Raw genomic sequence first — 16,026 nt, 5'->3', positions numbered from 1 at the left:
GGATCGTGAGCGCCGATGCCGCCAAGCCCCGCCCCGAAGGAGTAAGGGTCGTATTCGGAACGGGGGGGCAGAGTGGGGGGGGCGAGGTGGGAGCCCCCGAAATAGTCGGGGCTGTAAGGGGGAGGGTGGGGGGGGGCGTAAGGGGGAGGGGTGCTCGAAGCGGGGCGCGGCGTAGCCCAGGGGGTGCAGAACGTTGCACAGGAACTCGAAGTCGTCTGGGGAGGGGGGAGGAGAGAGAGAGGAGAGAGGGGGGTTATGGGGGACCCCCACACACAGTAAACGGGAATGGGAGGGGGTTGGGGGGCTGGGGAGGGGGTTGGGGTGGGGGTTTAGGTGCTGGGGAGAGGGTTGGGGAGAGGGGCTGAGTGCTGGGGAGGGGGTTGTGGGGGGGGGCAGGGTGCTGGGGAGGGGGTAGAGGAGGGAGTTTCGGTGCTGGGGAGGGGGTTGTGGGGGGTCAGGGTGCTGGATAGGGATGCTGGGGGTGGGCTCAGTGTGCTGGGGAGGGGGTTGGGGTGGGGGTTTGGGTGCTGGGGAGGGGGTTGGGAGGGAGGGGCTGAGTGCTGGGGAGGGGGTTGTAGGGGGGGGGGTTGGGTGCTGGGGAGGGGGTTTGGGTGCTGGGGGAGGGCTCTGGGTGCTGTGGAGGGGATTGGGGAGGGAGTTTGGGTGCTGGGGAGGGGGTTTGGGTGCTGGGGAGGGGGTTTAGGTGTTGGAGGTGGGCTCAGGGTGCTGGGAAGGGGGTTGGGAGGGCTCTAGGGTGCTGGAGAGGGGGTTGGGGTGGGGGTTTGAGTGATGGGGAGGGGGTTTGGGTGGTGGTTTGGGTGCTGGGGAGGGGGTTGGGAGAGCTCAGGGTGCTGGGGAGGGGGTTTAGGTGTTGGGGGTGGGCTCAGGGTGCTGGGGAGGGGGTTGGGAAGGGGGTTTGGGTGCTGGGAGGGGGTTTGGGTGCTGGGAGGGGGTTTGGGTGCTGAGGGGGAGGGGGATTGGTGCTGGGGGGATAAAAACGGCCCCCAAAGGGGTCCTGAGATGGGGGGGTGGGGGGCTACACGCGACCTTAGTGAGGCACTTGGGGTCCCATCATGGGGGTGCATGGAGGGGTCAGCTGGATCCCTCCCATCGCCACGGGGTGAGTGGGGGATGTTGAGGGGTCCCTGTGTTAGCAGGGGGGTGCCCCGAGGCTCCCACCTGAGCGGCGCTCGGGGCACAGGGCGCAGTCCATGCCCCAGGCGTGTCCGTACAGGCAGCAGCACTCGCTGTACGGCACCTGCCCGTCCCGCCGCGGCCGCCCGCACACCAGGTCCGGCCGCAGCTCCTGCCAGCACACAGCCCGCGCCGCCGCTGCGCGGGGGGCTGCCGTCACGCGCCGCGACCACCCCCCACACAGCGCCACACACCCCCAGATCCGCGCTGGCCCCGCCGAATGCGCTTGGGGACTCCACAGACTCCCCCAAAAACACCCCAAAACTCCCCCTTTGGCCCTCGGAACTCCACCAAAACGCAACTTTTTCACTCAAAACTCCACCAAAACTCCCCTTTTCCCCTCAAATCTCCTCTAAACTCCCACTTTTGCCTCAAAGCTTCACCAAACCTCACTTTTTGCCCTCAAAAGTCCCCCCAAACCCCCCTTTTATCCCTTAAGACCTCAAAACTCCTCCTTTTCCCCTCAAAAGTCCTCTAAACTCCCATCTCTTTCCTCAAAACTCCCCCAACACTCACTTTTTGGCTCAAAACTCCCCCAAAACCTCATTTTTTCTCTCAAAACCCCCCTTTTATCCTTTAAGACACCAAATCTCCCCCTTTTCCCCTCAGAACTCCCCCAAAACCCAACTTTTCCCCTCAAAACTCCTCTAAGCTCCCACTTTTGCCTCAAAACTTCACCAAACCTCACTTTTGGACTCAACCCCCCCCCCAAACCCCCCTTTTCCCCCTCAAGACCCCCAAACTCCCCATTTATCCCCTCAAAACTCCCCCAACCCGCACTTTTTGACTCATCCCCCCCAAACCCCCCCTTTTTTCCCTCAAAACCCCACTTTTGCGCCTCAAGACCCCAAGACTACCCCTTTTCCCCTGAAAACTCCCCCAAAACCCCCTTTTTCCCCTCAAAACCCCCCTTTTATCCTTTAAGGTCCTTGAAACTTCCCCTTTTCCCCTCAAAACCCCACTTTTCCCCTCAAATCTCCACTAAACTCCCACTTTCTCCTCAAAACTTCTTAAAAACCCCACGTTTTCCCCACAAAACCCCCAAAGCCCCACTTTTCCCCTCAAAACTCTAACAAACACTTTTTCCTCTAAATTCCAATAAATCCTTTTTTTTCCCACAATACTCCACCAAAATCCTACTTTTTCCCTCAAAACTCCTTCAAGATATGACTTTTTCCCTCCAAAACACCACAAAACCCCCACTTTTTCCTCAAAACTCCACTGAAACAACTTTTTTTCCTCAAAACTCCATCAAAATCCCACTTTTTTACTCTGAAAGCCCCCCAAACCCCCAGTTTTTCCCTCCAAACTCTGCCAGAATCTCAATTTGCCTTCAAAATTGCACCACAACTCCATCAAAAACCCCCTTTTCCCCTCAAATCTCTACTACCACTTTTTCCCTCAAAACCCCTTCAAAACCCAACTTTTTCCCACCAAAACACACCTTTTCCTCTCAAAGCTCCACTGAACTCCACCTTCTCCCCTCAAAACCCCCCTTTTATCCCTTAAGACCCCAAAACCTCCCCTCTTTCCCCTCAAAACCTCCGTTTTTCCCCTCAAACCCCCCTTTTCCCCTCAAAAACCCCTCTTTTAACCCTTGAGACCCCAAAACCTCCCATTTTCCCCTCAAAACCTCAATTTTTCCCATAAACTCCCCTTTTCCCCTCAAAACCCCTCTTTTATCCCTTAAGACCCCAAAAACTCCCCATTTTCTCCTCAAAACCCCCTTTTTGCCCTCGAAGGACCCCTTTCATCCCTTAAGATCCCCAAATCTCTCCTTTTTCTCCTCAAAACCTCCCTTTTTCCTTCTAAAACCCCCTTTTCCTCTCAAAAATTCCTCTTTTAACCCTTAAGACCCCAAAACTTCCCCCTTTTCCCCTCTAAACCCCCCTTTTATTCCTTAAGACCCCCAACCCCCCCTTTATCTCCTCAAAATCTCCGTTTTTCCCCTCAATGCCCCCTTTTTCCCATCAAAACCTCTTTTATCCCTTAAGATCCCCAAACCTCCCTTTTTTCACCTCAAAACCACTTTTTATCCCTTAAGATCCTAAAGCTCCCCCTTTTTTGCCCTCAAATCTTGCCTTTTATCCCCTAAGACCCCAAACCTTCCTTTTTCCCCTCAAAACCACCTTTTATCCCTTAAGATCCCAATCTCCCCCCCTTTCCCCTCAAAACCCCCCTTTTATCCTTTAAGACACCACAACTCTCCCTTTTTCCCCAAAAAGTCTCCTTTTATCCCTTAAGACCACAAAATCTCCCCTTTTTCCCCTCAAAACCCTTTTTCCCCTCAAATCCTCCTTTTTTCCCCTCACCCCAGCCCTTTTTCCCTCAAACTCAACTTTTTCCCTCAAAACTCCAACAAAACTCCCCTTTTCCCCTCAAAACTCCTCTAAACTCCCACTTTTGCCTCAAAACTTCACCAAACCTCACGTTTTGGCTCAAAACTCCCCCCAAACCCCCCTTTTTCCCCTCAATACCCCACTTTTGCCCCTCAAGACCCTCAAACACCCCATTTATCTCCTCAAAACTCCCCCAAAACCCCCCTTTTTCCCCCTCAAAACCTCTCTTATCCCTTAAGACCCCAAAACCTCCCCATTTTCTCCTCAAAACCCCCTTTATCCCCTCAACCCCCCCCTTTTCGACTCAAACCCCTCTTTTATCCCTTAAGACCCCAAACTCCCCCTTTTTCCCCTCAAAACCCCCTTTTTCCCCTCAAAACCCCTCTTTTATCCCTTAAGACCACAAAACCTCCCATTTTCTCCGCAAAACCCCCTTTATCCCCTCAAAACCCCCCCTTTTCGACTCAATCCCCCCTTTTATCCCTTAAGACCCCAAAACCCCCCTTTTTCCCCTCAAAACCCCTCTTTTATCCCGTTAGACCCCAAAACCTCCCATTTTCCCCTCAAAACCTCCATTTTTCCCCTCAAACCCCCCCTTTTTTCCCTCAAAACCCCTTTTATCCCTTAAGACCCCAAAACCTCCCATTTTCCCCTCTAAACCTCCATTTTTCCCCTCAAACCCCCTTTTTCCCCTCAAACCCCCTTTTTCCCGCCGTTAGACCCAAAGCCGCCCCTTTTCCCCTCAGCGCCAGGCCCCGCCCCTCCCCTCGGCCCGTCCATTTCTCACGGGGGGGGGGTGCGAAACAAACCCCCCTCATTTTATACAAAACCTTTATTCTGTAACAGTGTGTGTTGGGGTGGGGGGGTCCCCCAAACTTCCCCCCGCGACCCCCCAATACTGAGAGGGGGGAGCACAGCGGGTGCCAAGGGGGGACACACACATAGGTGCCCCCCCCCCCCCCCCGGCCATCATCCCGAGGGCCACAATGCCGCCCCCCCCCCCCCCCCCCCCCCCCCGCCTTAAATCTCTTTATCTACACAATAAATACGGCGGGGGGCGGCTCAGGCGCGGGGGAGGCAGCGGGGGGGCGTCGGCAGCGGCGGGGCCAGGCCGGGGGGGCACAGGCAGCGGAACGAGCCCGCGGTGTTGAGGCAGCGGCCGGGCTGGCAGCGGGGGGGCCCGAACACTCGTCCACGTCTGGGGAGGGCGGCGGCACAGAAGGGGTTAATGGGGTATTGGGGGGGGGATGGGATGGGGGGTGGGGATGGGGAGGGCTCAGGGTGCTGGGGAGGGGGTTTGTGGGATTTCTGAGGGATAACATGAGGTGTGGGGGCAAATCTGAGGGGAAAAGTGAGGTTTGGGTGGCATTTTAAAGGAAAACAGTTGGGATTTGGGTGGAATTTTTTAGAGGAAAAGCGGTGTTTTTGAGCAATTCTGAGGGAAAAAGTAGAGTTTTTGTTTATTTCTGAGAGCAAAAGTGAGGTTTTGTTGGAGTTTTAGGAGAAAAAGTGGGTTTCGGTGCAGCTTTGCAGGGAAAAGTGTAGTTTGGAAGAGTTTTGAGGGGAAAAGTGGGGATGGAGTACATTTCTGAGGGCCAAAAGCAGTGGAGTTCTGGGATCAAATGAGGTTTTGGTGCAATTCTGAGGGGAAAAGGTGGGATTTGGGTGGAGTTTTGAGGGAAAAAGTGGGGTTTTGGTAAATTTTTAAAGGGAAAAAGTGGGGTTTGGGTGGATGTTTGAAAAAAGTTGTTTTGAGGGGAAAAGTGGGGTTTTGTGGAAATTCTGAGGGTAAAAGTGGAGTTTGGGTGGTGTTTTGAGGGGGAAAATGGGGTTTTGGTGGAGTTTTGAGGGGAAAAAGTGGGGTTTGGTTGAGTTTTGAGGGGAGAAGTGCAGTTTTGGGGAACTTTGTGAGGAAGAAGCGGGGTTTTGGTGCAGTTTTGAGGGAAATAGTGGTGTTTTGGTGGAGTTCTGAGTGAAAAAGTGAGGTTTTGGAGGTATTTTCAGAGGAAAAGTGGGTTTTGGGTGCTATTCTGAGGGAAAAAGTGGGATTTTTGGGAACTGCTGGGTAAAAAAGTGCCATCTTGAGGGAAAAAGTGGAGTTTTGGAATCGTTTTGAGGGGAAAAAGTGGGGTTTGGGGGAGTTCTGAGGGATAAAATGAGGTTTTGGTGCAATTCTGAGAGAAAAAAAAAGGATTTTGGAGGAGTTTTGATGCAAATTGCCTTTGCATCAGGCCAGTGTAGAGAGCCTCAGGTTCCATCAGAAGTCATCTGCTGGTTGTTTCAAGTGCAGAGCACAGAGTCTGGATAAATGTCCAGCAAGAACTGTAAAGGGAGAATCCCAGGCAAGAAATGTGAAAAGGGGGGTGGAAAAGGGAGGGAGAATTCTCAAGTCCAGGTGGCCAAAATGTCAAACCAAACCCAAAGTAAAGTCCTCAGGAGGTCAACAGAAACTTGTCACCACTGCAGTGAGAGGGAGACTTTTAAAGCACCCATTGTTTGCTCTTCCAGATGCTGGGTTAGTGAGGAAACACTGGGCTGGAGAAGAGCAGGAAAGAACAGGCAGCTGCGTCATTGAAACACCATCACTCAGTTTTGCTACCAATAGAATTGTAGAGAATCAGCAAACCCAGCACCCCCCCAGTTCCTGTACGTCTGTGAGCTCCTTGACTTCAGTGAACACCACCTGGAAGCCTTCTCAGACAGCTCATTCTGCTGGAACTACCTGAGTTTCATCATTGGTTAGAACAATCCTTGTTGTTTCTTACTCCCCATCGCTCTGCTAAGCAGGAACAGTTGGCTCTCCTGCTCCTCTGCCCATTGCGCCCAAATACCCAAATTGCTTGGATGGGTTGGAAGAATTCAACCTGAACTTGACACTTGCTGTGCTTTAAAAATCCCATCTGTGGTCAGAGCACACTGTTGTGCAGAGAAGAAATGCTCTTCTGCTGAGGGCCCCCAGGCACAGAGGCAGCACTGGACAGTTGTCCCTGTGAGAAGCTTTTGCTAGTGGCAATGATCTAGTGCAGGGAATTGGACCTGCACTGGCCCTGAAGGGATTCCCTTCAGACAGGCACACAGCATTTTCAGTTCCACCTCCCACAGAACACTCTTGTGTTCAGCACACAGAACCTGCATTTTAGGTTTCCTTCATATCCAGCACAATCAAGTTTGATTCTGCTTGCTTTGCACTGTGCCCTTTCTTCTGCAAGCTGGGTGGCAGCTGTCCTGTGCAGTGAGCACTGAGCACTGGAAAACCACCTCTTACAGCCTAGATTTCCTTCTGATGAAGTTGATCTCTCTGGGGCAAGGGAGACACGCCTTGGCACGCTTCAGAGACTCCAAGACTTTGGACACTGTTGTGTCTAAAGGAACTTGAATGATTCATGTGCACATTTAGGGTGCAAAATGGTGGTGCTGGTGTTTTTGTTTCCTGGGCATCCCAAGGGCCAGGTGGAGATGTGGAGCCAGCTACACTCAAAATGTCCCTTGAAACAGCGTCCTTCCTGTCACAGTTCAGCAGGCCACTTGTGCAGCCTCAGTGACTCGTCCACACAAGCAGAGCAGGCGAGACAGGTCAGGCTTTCCACCAGGAAAACAGTCTACAGGGGCAAGAACGTGCCCAAAGAGGAAACACAACCCATGAGGAGCAAAGCTGATGCAGAGCAATGGTCGCCTTTGTCTCAGCCCAAAAAGGGGCCTAGGCTGGAAAGTCACTTTCACCTCAGCACTGGCCTCCTTGCAAGACCTTCAGAAACCTGTGCACACCGTAAGGTACCAAACATCAGAGCTCAGCAGCAGCTGCCCACCTCTTTGCTTTCCTTCAGCCTCTGCAGACAAGACCTTGGTCAAGAGCACAGAGGGACAGCAGAGCAGCTTCTGGCACTCTGGCACTGCCCTGTGTCTGGGGGTGACCCTTGAGACCTGGGAGCAGAGACTGAGCTGAGGGCACTTGACAGAGGAAGATGTAACCATAAGCTCTTCCTGCTCGTCGAGGTGTCACTGAGCTCTTGTTCCTTTTCCTCAGAACACCACGAAGACCATTTAGACCAAGAGCCAGGGAAACTGTCCCATCTGTCAGGCAAGTCCTAGGTCCCAGGCTTGCAAATTCTGCCAGCAAGTGAGAGGGGCTCAGTAACCATGCAATGACTGGCTTCTTTACCAGAAAAGGAAGGCTCAGCTTTTCATCAAGGGAAGGAGCAATGGAGGCTGCTTTGGGATGAGCCTAGTGGGATGTCCCCTGGTGCTTACTGACGCTGTGAGTCAGTTAGCATGTAAATACAGGGGCTGTGTCAGCTGCCTGAGTTCCCACTGCAATCCAAAAAGACCAGAGTCCAAGTCACCCAACATAGCTGTTGGCTAGTCAAGTGACATCAGTCTGTAGCCACCACTGACTGAACTTACTGGAGCTCTGGGGCGGTGAAGCCGCTGAACACTGCACACGACAACTACTCAGCTACCCAGTAACCCTTACAAGTCCCTGAGAACAGGACCCCCTCCTGTGCCTCGTCCTCATCCCACCGCAGTTAAGGTGAAACAACTTTGCTGAGGCTCTCTGCTGACCAAATGCTGGATCCTGAGAGGACAGGAGGTGGTACCGAGAGCCAGGGAAAGCCAAGTGGCATTTCCCTCCTGCAGGCAGTACACACACAGGCCTTTGGCCCTTGTGCGCAGCCAAACAGCACCCTGGAGATTTGGGGTTGCGGCTACAACCCAGATCTTGGCTCTCTGACAAGTCATGCTGCTCCCAAACCAATTTTGACCAAGAGCAAAGAGGAGGAAAAGGGGCTTTTTGAGCGTGGTGTGACCTCAGGTGTCCACCCCTGCTTCTGCCTCCCCCCAGCTCGGGCCCCTCGTGGTGCCCCACACAGAATCCCCCTGGAAGCAGCAGCTCTGTGACATCAGCGCCCCGGCCGAGGCTTTCCAGGCACTATCAGCACTACGGCATCAGACACAGCGCTGGGGGTGACGTGCCCTTGGCTCTTGGAGCTGCCACGTGCCCTTGGCTCTTGGAGCTGCCACGTGCCCTTGGCTCTTGGAGCTGCCACGTGCTGTCAGCGTGATGAAAGTTCTGATTGTCCTGGTCCTGCTGGGCCTGTGCTGCTGGCCTGTGAGTGCCTCAGTGCAAAGCTGTGGGTAAGTGGCTCTGGGAGGGAGCTTGGGCAGAAAAGAGGAGGCTGAGGGGGCATCTTCTTAATAGTTACAAACATCTAAAGGGTGGGTGTCAGGAGGTTGGGGCAGCAGTTTTTTCTGTGAGGTGAGGGAGCCCTGGCCCAGGCTGCCCAGGGAGGGTGTGGAGGCTCCTTCCTTGGAGGGCTTCAAGACCCTCCTGTGTGACCTGATCAAGGTGGGAGCTGCTTCTGCAGGGGGGTTGGACCGGATGATCTCTAAAGGTCCCTTCCAACCCCCACCATTCTGTGACTGTGTGATTCGATGAGATGATGGGCTTCACTGGTTCCCCATGGCCCTGCCACAGCTTCCCAAAGCCCAGGAGCTGGGAGCTGGGCTGCTGGCACCACTCGTCTGCGGGGCAAAGGCAGAAGCCGGGGCGCAGGGTTCCCCGGCCCCGCTGTCCGTGCGCTGCCCGGTGGGGAGGGCAGACGGCTGCCCTGCAGCCCCAGCAGCAGCCAGCCCTCCAGCAGGACACTCGTGACTTTCTGGTGACAGGAGAAGCTGCGGGACCCGGCCCTTGGCTGAGCACCACGGGGTGTTGCGCGTCGTGGGCGGCAGCGATGCCTCCCCGGGAGCCTGGCCCTGGATCGTCAGCATCCAGCTTCCCGGGGCAGCGGGCAGCGGGCACATCTGCGGAGGCTCCCTCATCCATCCCCGGTGGGTCCTGACCGCAGGACACTGCTTTGACAAGTACAGGTGAGTAGGAGCAGGGCAGGGCCGTGCCCCCAGCACTGGCAGAGTTCCCGTCCCGTGCTCGGCACGGGCTGGGCTGGTGCCGTTCCTGCAGCCCGGGGCTCGCGGGGCACCTGGCCTCTCCCTCGGCGAGCTGGAGGCAGGGAACTGCTGGGCTCCCTCTGAGCCCTCTGCTCCCCATCTGCCCCCCAGGAACGTCCCGACATGGCGCATGGTGTTCGGGGCCACCCGGCTGTCTGAGCTGGGCCCCGAGGCCCAAGTGCGCAAGAGCAAGCGGCTGCTGATCCACGAGAGCTACCGCAGCGGCGCCTTCGAGAACGACATCGCCCTGCTGGAGCTGGACGAGCCCGTGCAGTGCAGCGACTACGTGCAGCTGGCCTGTGTGACTCACTTCTCCGACGTGGTGGTGTCGCAGCTCACAGACTGCCGCGTCGCTGGCTGGGGCTACACCGCAGAAGGCTGTGAGTGCCCCCGGGAAAGCGCCTGTGTGCCTGGGGCGAGCCTGGGGAGACGGCTCGGGCTGCCCGAGGGCCGGGCTCAGGCTGCAGGCAGGGGCCTGAGCTACCTCAGGCTGCCGCCATGCTGAGGGGACTTTCCCGTCAGGAAAGGCTACAGGACCCGGGATGGTTTTTTGCTCTTTAGATGAGGGAGCCCTGGCCCTGGCTGCCCAGGGAGGGCGTGGAGGCTCCTTCCTTGGAGGTCTTCCAAACCCTCCTGGACACGTTCCCGTGTGACCTGATCTAGAGGAATCTGCTTGAGCAGAGGGGTCAGACTAGATGATGTTTAGAGGTCCCTTCCAACCCCAGCATCTGGGATTCTATGATTCTGAGCCATGGCCTAAAATCAGACAAGGGTCGAGTGCCTCTTTGGGGGTGCAAAGCCAAGGCTCAGGGAAGGGCTCTGGCCAGACAGGGGAGGGGAAGTGGCCCAGAGCTGCTGGGGGCTAATTCTTTGCCATGCTCACAGCTGCAGAAACATCCGACGTGCTGCAGGAGGCCAAGGTCCGCCTCATCAATGTCAAGCTCTGCAACAGCAGCGAGTGGTACGGAGGGGCCGTGCGCAGCTACAACCTGTGTGCTGGCTACCCGCGGGGCGGCATCGACACCTGCCAGGTAGGAGCAGCCACGGGCCAGCCCTGGCAGCACCCGCAGCCCTGGCCCACGTGGGGCTGCTGGGGCTCCCCAACACTCCCCTCACCCTGCTGGGGCTCCCCAACACCCCCCTCACCCTGCTGGGGCTTCCCAGCATCACCCTCACACTGCTGGGGCTCCCTAACACCCCCCTCACCCTCTGTCCTGTGCTGCAGGGTGACAGCGGGGGCCCGCTCGTCTGCAGAGCTCCACACGCCAACTTCTTCTGGCTCGTGGGCCTGACCAGCTGGGGGAAAGGCTGTGCCAGACCAAAGCAGCCTGGGGTCTACACCTCCACCCAGCACTTCTTCAACTGGGTCCAGTCACGGATTCGCTCAGGAGGAAGTGCTGCGACACTCGCCCGGCCACAGAGGCCATCACAAGGCTCAGCCCTGGCAACAGCAGCAGGGACTGAGTCCTGCTCATTCCCACTCCAGAAGCTGCTGGATTTCGTTAATTGGATCCAGCAGCTCCTGCAGTCTCTGCAGGGAAAAGTGGCTTAAGCAGCAGGACTCTGAGCACGGCTGGGTCCTGCCCCTCGCCTTCCCTGGAGGTTCTCAGCAGTAGTGCTTAGGCAGTAGTCAGTAGAAGCTGTAGCTGTAGCAGTGTCTTTGGACACAGTGTTGTTGGACTTTGTAAGATTGTATGAGTTTCCTGTTGTGTTTGACAGTTCCTTGGCCTCTGCACCGGTGCTGCAGAAGTGCAGCAATACCTGTGCACTGGAACCTTTGAAGTGGAGAGTTACTGACACAGTGTTCATCAAAATTAAATGCAAAAGAAAAAGCAAAAGGCCCCGTTGCCTCCTGGTGTCCCTGCAGCATGGCCTGGCTCCCCTCCCTCTGCCCTGCAGGAAGGGGTCACCTCAGCAGCCCAGCCCTGGCTGGACACCCAGCCCCAGGACCTGGGGGCTCAGCCCCCTCGGCCGCGGAGGGGGGCTCCTGGCTGGTCTCTGTTAATGGATGGCAGGGGGCAGGGAGGAGGTGTCAGGGATGTCATCATGGGGCTAAAAGCAGAATCCAATCTTTAATTTGGGCTCTACCAGCCCCATATCCTTGGTGAGGGTTCGGGGGGAAGCAGGACACAGTTTGGGGTCTGCTGCTGCTGCTGGGTTTGCTGTCCTGGCCCCGGCTGTGGGCTACGGCGAGTCCTGCAGCATCCCTGGGATCCCACCCCCAGCCTCCTCATTGCCCGCACTGGGTTTTCTCAGCAGCACCATCCAGTGGAGACGCCCCCAAGGCCGAGGGGACAGCAAAGAAAGAGACCTGTCTGGGCACTGTGTGAGGACAGAGGTGTTGGGGCAGTGCCAGCAAATCCCACAGTGGCTGCGGGTGCGTGGGAAGCACGTGCCAGGGCCCGTCCCCGCGGTGCAGCACCGCGTGTGCTGCTGGCCAGGGCTCCTAAAGGGGGTAAAACCCTTCTGGGGAGGAGAGTGTGGGGGGTGATTCCCCCGGGGGAGAGCAGGGAGATGGGCTCAGCCAGGGGGCTCAAGGGAAGCCCCAGCCCTCGGGGGCCACCAGTTTGCACAAGGGGGATTTTGCTCTCCTTATCCCCCCAACTGTCCTGCAGCAGCCACTGAGGGGCCTCCACTCCTGTGGGGCCTGAGGGGTCGCAGAGGGTGGGGGCCCTGCAAGCCCATCCCCTCCCAGCCTGCTCAGACCAACACAAGGGCAGCATTTGCCCACCTCCTGCTTGTCCCCTCCAAGGATTTGTGTGTGTGAGGTGCCCAGTTGTGTGTGTGAGGCATCCCCACGCTTTGGGCATCTCCAAGTGCCGTCTCACAATCCAGGCCTATGCCACAAGCAGTCTTTTCAGTTGTGTCAGAAAAATCCCCTGGTGTTTCCCAAACTAATGTCCAGGCAAATGTGAAAAGGAACTTCAAAAAGATGACAGCGAGAACTCAGGAACTTCCTCCCCTTCTCTTGGAGAAGAAGAGGGGCTTTCACAGCTCTGCAGCAGCCTCAAGTGAAAACAGACCTCTGCCACTGAGAAACCAGCCATATGGCAGTTCTGATGGTGCCTTTCATCAGTCACTCCAGTCACACAGCTCTACAGTGCCTTTGCTTCACAGAGCTGATGCTGCCTTTCTTGTTCCTCAGCGAGCTGGTTGACTTCTATCAGTAGGCTTCTCTATTCCCTTGTTTGCATCTCTCGCTCTCCAGTATCTCCTTTTCCTGTCAGAGCTCAGGGGACTCCTTCTCCCCTCAGATGTTCTCCATCACCCTTGTTTCCGTTTCACAGTGTGCTGCTTCACATGTCTTGTTTGCCTGGAAAACTATTGGAATGAATCAATCCTGTATCTCGTCATTAGCTCTTGTCAGACTCCAGTGGGCGGCTTTAGCACTGCAGTACAGTAGCATGACAAAGTAGGGCTCAAAAGCTCCTGTTTGGCAGGGACTGACATTAGATCCACCTCGGTGCTGGAGTTACTTGTTGCAGCAAATACCTTTGGCAGCTGCAGCTTCACAGCTGAACATCTGCATTGAACTAGCCATCTGGAATATCATCTGGAATGTATCTGGAACAGAATCTGTTGTTTCACAAGGAGAGAAGTGGATTTGGCAAGTCTCAGTAACAAAAGGACTTTGCAAATAGCCAGTAGCAGTCCTCTGCCTTCCCTCAGGCACGAGCCAACTGCACAGTTTTTATCCAGTGGCTTCATTTTCAGCTGGCTCACTTTCAGTGGCTTATTTCTACAGATGCCCCTGCCCCAGAAATGACAAATTCTGCTTCGAAAAAAACCTTTTTCTGACTTGAACTGGAGAAGACACTTGGCATGAACTTATTAGAGCTGGGCACAGAGGAACCTGCTGAGGGGCACCAAGGGCAAGGGCAGAGTCCTGCAGCTGGGGAGGAACAAGCCCAGCAGCAGCACAGGCTGGGGGGGATCTGCTGGAGAGCAGCTCCAGGAGAAAGACCTGACAGTTTTTGGGGAACTTACGTGGCAAAAAGTGGGGTTTTGGTAGAGTTTTGAGAAGAAAAGTAGGGTTTGGGGGGGTTCTGAGGGATCAAATAAGGTTTTGGCGCAATTCTGAGAGAAAACGTGTGGTTTCAGTGGAGTTGTGAGGGATGAAAGGAGGTTTTTGGGCATGTCTGAGGGGAAAAGTGGGGGTTTTGGTGGTTTTCTGAGGCGGAAAAAGTGGGGTTTTGAGGGTATTTCTGTGGGGAAAAGTGTTTGATTTGGTAGAGTTTTGAGAGGAAAAGTGAGCTTTTGGGGAAATCCTGAGGGGAAAGTGTGAGGTCTGGGTGGAGTTGTGAGGAAAAAAAGGAAGGTTTTGGTAACTATCTGAGGTCCAAAGTGGGGGTTTGGGTGGAGGTTTGAAGGAACAAGCTGTTTTCTGTTGGGATTTAGAGGGGAAAAGTGAGGGTTTGTGGGAGTTGTGAGGGATAACATGAGGTGTGGGGGCAAATCTGAGGGGAAAAGTGAGGTGTGGGTGGCATTTTGAGGGAAAACAGTTGGGATTTAGGTGGAATTTGATAGAGGAAAAGAGGGGTTTTTGAGCAATTCTGAGGGAAAAAGTAGAGGTTTTGTTTATTTGTGTTCTGGTTTAGCAAGGAGCAGCTTTTGGCTTAGTAACAGGGGGAGCGGGTTGCAGTGGAGACCCGGTAAAGAGTTTGCGGACTCTCCCCCGGCTCCTGGGTTCACACCCACCTCCGGCCCGGCTGGGCCAATCTGGCGCCTCTGCGATCATTATTTAGGGGACGGGAATTTGGAATGCGAGGCAGGAGGTGTAAGAGTGACACGAGATGGAGGCGACCACGCGGACCCTTCAGCCAGAGAAGGAGGAAGGAAGGAGAAGCAACAGACCAGAGACCCCTCTGCAAGCCGTGGCGAGAATGCAGCTGTGCCCCTGCAGCCTGTGGAGATCCATGGCAGGACCGAGAGTTCCCAGCAGCTCCGTGTGAGTGAGCCCGGACGGGAGAGGGACTGTGTGGGGAGGGGCCATGGCCCAGGCCGTGCTGGAGAGCCTGCACGCCGCAGAGCAGCCCCACACGAGAGGCAGAGACGAGCTGCAGCCTTTGGAGTCAGTGGGCATCGGAGCAGCCCGTGCAGGGCTGCCATGCGTGTGAGTTACCCCACGGACTCGCAGGGAGGACTGGTGTGGAGTTCACCCGTCCTGAGGAGGGACAAACGGCAGAAGCTATCGGGAACAGACTAACTGAGACCCCCACTGCCTGCCCCCCCGAACCGTTCAGGGGGGGACAAGGTAAAAACCCCGGGATCAGGGCTCTGAGCCCGGGAAGAGGGGAGGGGTGGCAAGAAGGTGTTCCTAAAAAGGCTGGTTGGACTCTTCATTGATGTATTGCTCTGTGTTGTTTCATTTTGGTTATGTTTTGGGTTTTTGGGGGTATGTTTCAGTTGACTTCACATTAAATTGTTTCTCTGTTTTCTTCCCCAAACCGAGTGGCCTGGTCTGCTTTGTCCTGAACCTTAAGCGGCAATTAAGCTCTCCCTGCCCTTGAGCAATTCTCAGCCTCTTCCATTATGGAGGCTAATTGTGGTCTTTGTTCCCTGATGGGCCTAAACCAGGACACTTAAGATCCCCAAATCTCTCCTTTTTCTACTCAAAACCTCCCTTTTTCCTACTAAAACCCCTTCTTTCCTCTCAAAAACTCCTCTTTTAACTCTTAAGACCCCTAAACCCCTCTTTATCCCCTCAAAACGTGCGTTTTTCCCCTCAATCCCCCCTTTTTCCCTTCAAACCCCCTCTTTTATCCCTTAAGACCACAAAACCTCCCATTTTCTCCTCAAAACCCCTTTTATCCCCTCAAAACCCCCCTTTTCGACTGAACCCCCCCTTTTATCCCTTAAGACCCCAAAATCCCCCTTTTCCCCCTCAAAACCTCAATTTTTCCCCTCAATCCCCCCCTTTTTCCCCCTCAAAACCTCCTTCATCCCTTTAGAGCCCAAAACCTCCTATTTTCCCCTCAAAACCTCAATTTTTCCCCTCAGAACCCTCCTTTTCCCCTCAAAACCCCTCTTTTATCCCTTTAGACCCCCCTATCTTTCATTTTCTTCTCAAAACCCCTTTTATCCCTTCAAAACCCCCCTTTTCGACTCAACCCCCCCTTTTATCCGTTAAGACCCCAAAATCTCCCTTTTTCCTCAAAACCCCTCTTTTATCCCGTTAGACCCCAAAACCTCCCATTTTCCCCTCAAAACCTCCATTTTTCCCCTCAAACCCCCTTTTTCCCGCCTTTAGACCCAAAGCCGCCCCTTTTCCCCTCAGCGCCAGGCCCCGCCCCTCCCCTCGGCCCGTCCATTTCTCACGGGGGGGGGGTGCGAAACAAACCCCCCTCATTTTATACAAAACCTTTATTCTGTAACAGTGTGTGTTGGGGTGGGGGGTCCCCCAAACTTCCCCCCGTGACCCCCCAACACTGAGAGGGGGGAGCACAGCGGGTGCCAAGGGGGGACACACACATAGGTGCCCCCCCCCCCCCCGCCATCATCCCGAGGGCCACAATGCCGCCCCCCCCCCCCTCCCCCCGCCTTAAATCTC

The 16,026-nt window shown here is 55.3% G+C and overlaps 1 protein-coding gene across 1 annotated transcript; it reads left to right on the top strand.

Moving 5' to 3' along the window:
- Positions 1-8,592: 8,592 nt before the first annotated feature.
- LOC133629366 (acrosin-like) lies at positions 8,593-11,273 on the top strand. The gene is made up of 6 exons (XM_062020020.1): positions 8,593-8,666; positions 9,198-9,398; positions 9,588-9,856; positions 10,362-10,507; positions 10,702-10,842; positions 11,196-11,273. Exons 1-6 carry the CDS (start codon positions 8,593-8,595, stop codon positions 11,271-11,273), a joined length of 909 nt encoding a protein of 302 aa, XP_061876004.1.
- Positions 11,274-16,026: the final 4,753 nt, after the last annotated feature.

The sequence above is a fragment of the Colius striatus genome, unplaced genomic scaffold, assembly GCF_028858725.1.
Source record: "Colius striatus isolate bColStr4 unplaced genomic scaffold, bColStr4.1.hap1 scaffold_40, whole genome shotgun sequence".
NCBI classification, from domain to species: domain Eukaryota; kingdom Metazoa; phylum Chordata; class Aves; order Coliiformes; family Coliidae; genus Colius; species Colius striatus.
The sequence above is the reverse complement of the archived record's forward strand: the minus strand, read 5'-3'. Positions and strand labels throughout refer to the sequence as shown.

Excerpts from the sequence above, each read along its gene's own strand:
- LOC133629366 (XM_062020020.1), top strand. The coding sequence starts at position 8,593 with ATGAAAGTTCTGATTGTCCTGGTCCTGCTGGGCCTGTGCTGCTGGCCT. Across the intron at positions 9,399-9,587 it reads CACTGCTTTGACAAGTACAG|GAACGTCCCGACATGGCGCA; the intron begins GTGAGTAGGAGC and ends TCTGCCCCCCAG. Across the intron at positions 10,508-10,701 it reads GCGGCATCGACACCTGCCAG|GGTGACAGCGGGGGCCCGCT; the intron begins GTAGGAGCAGCC and ends CCTGTGCTGCAG.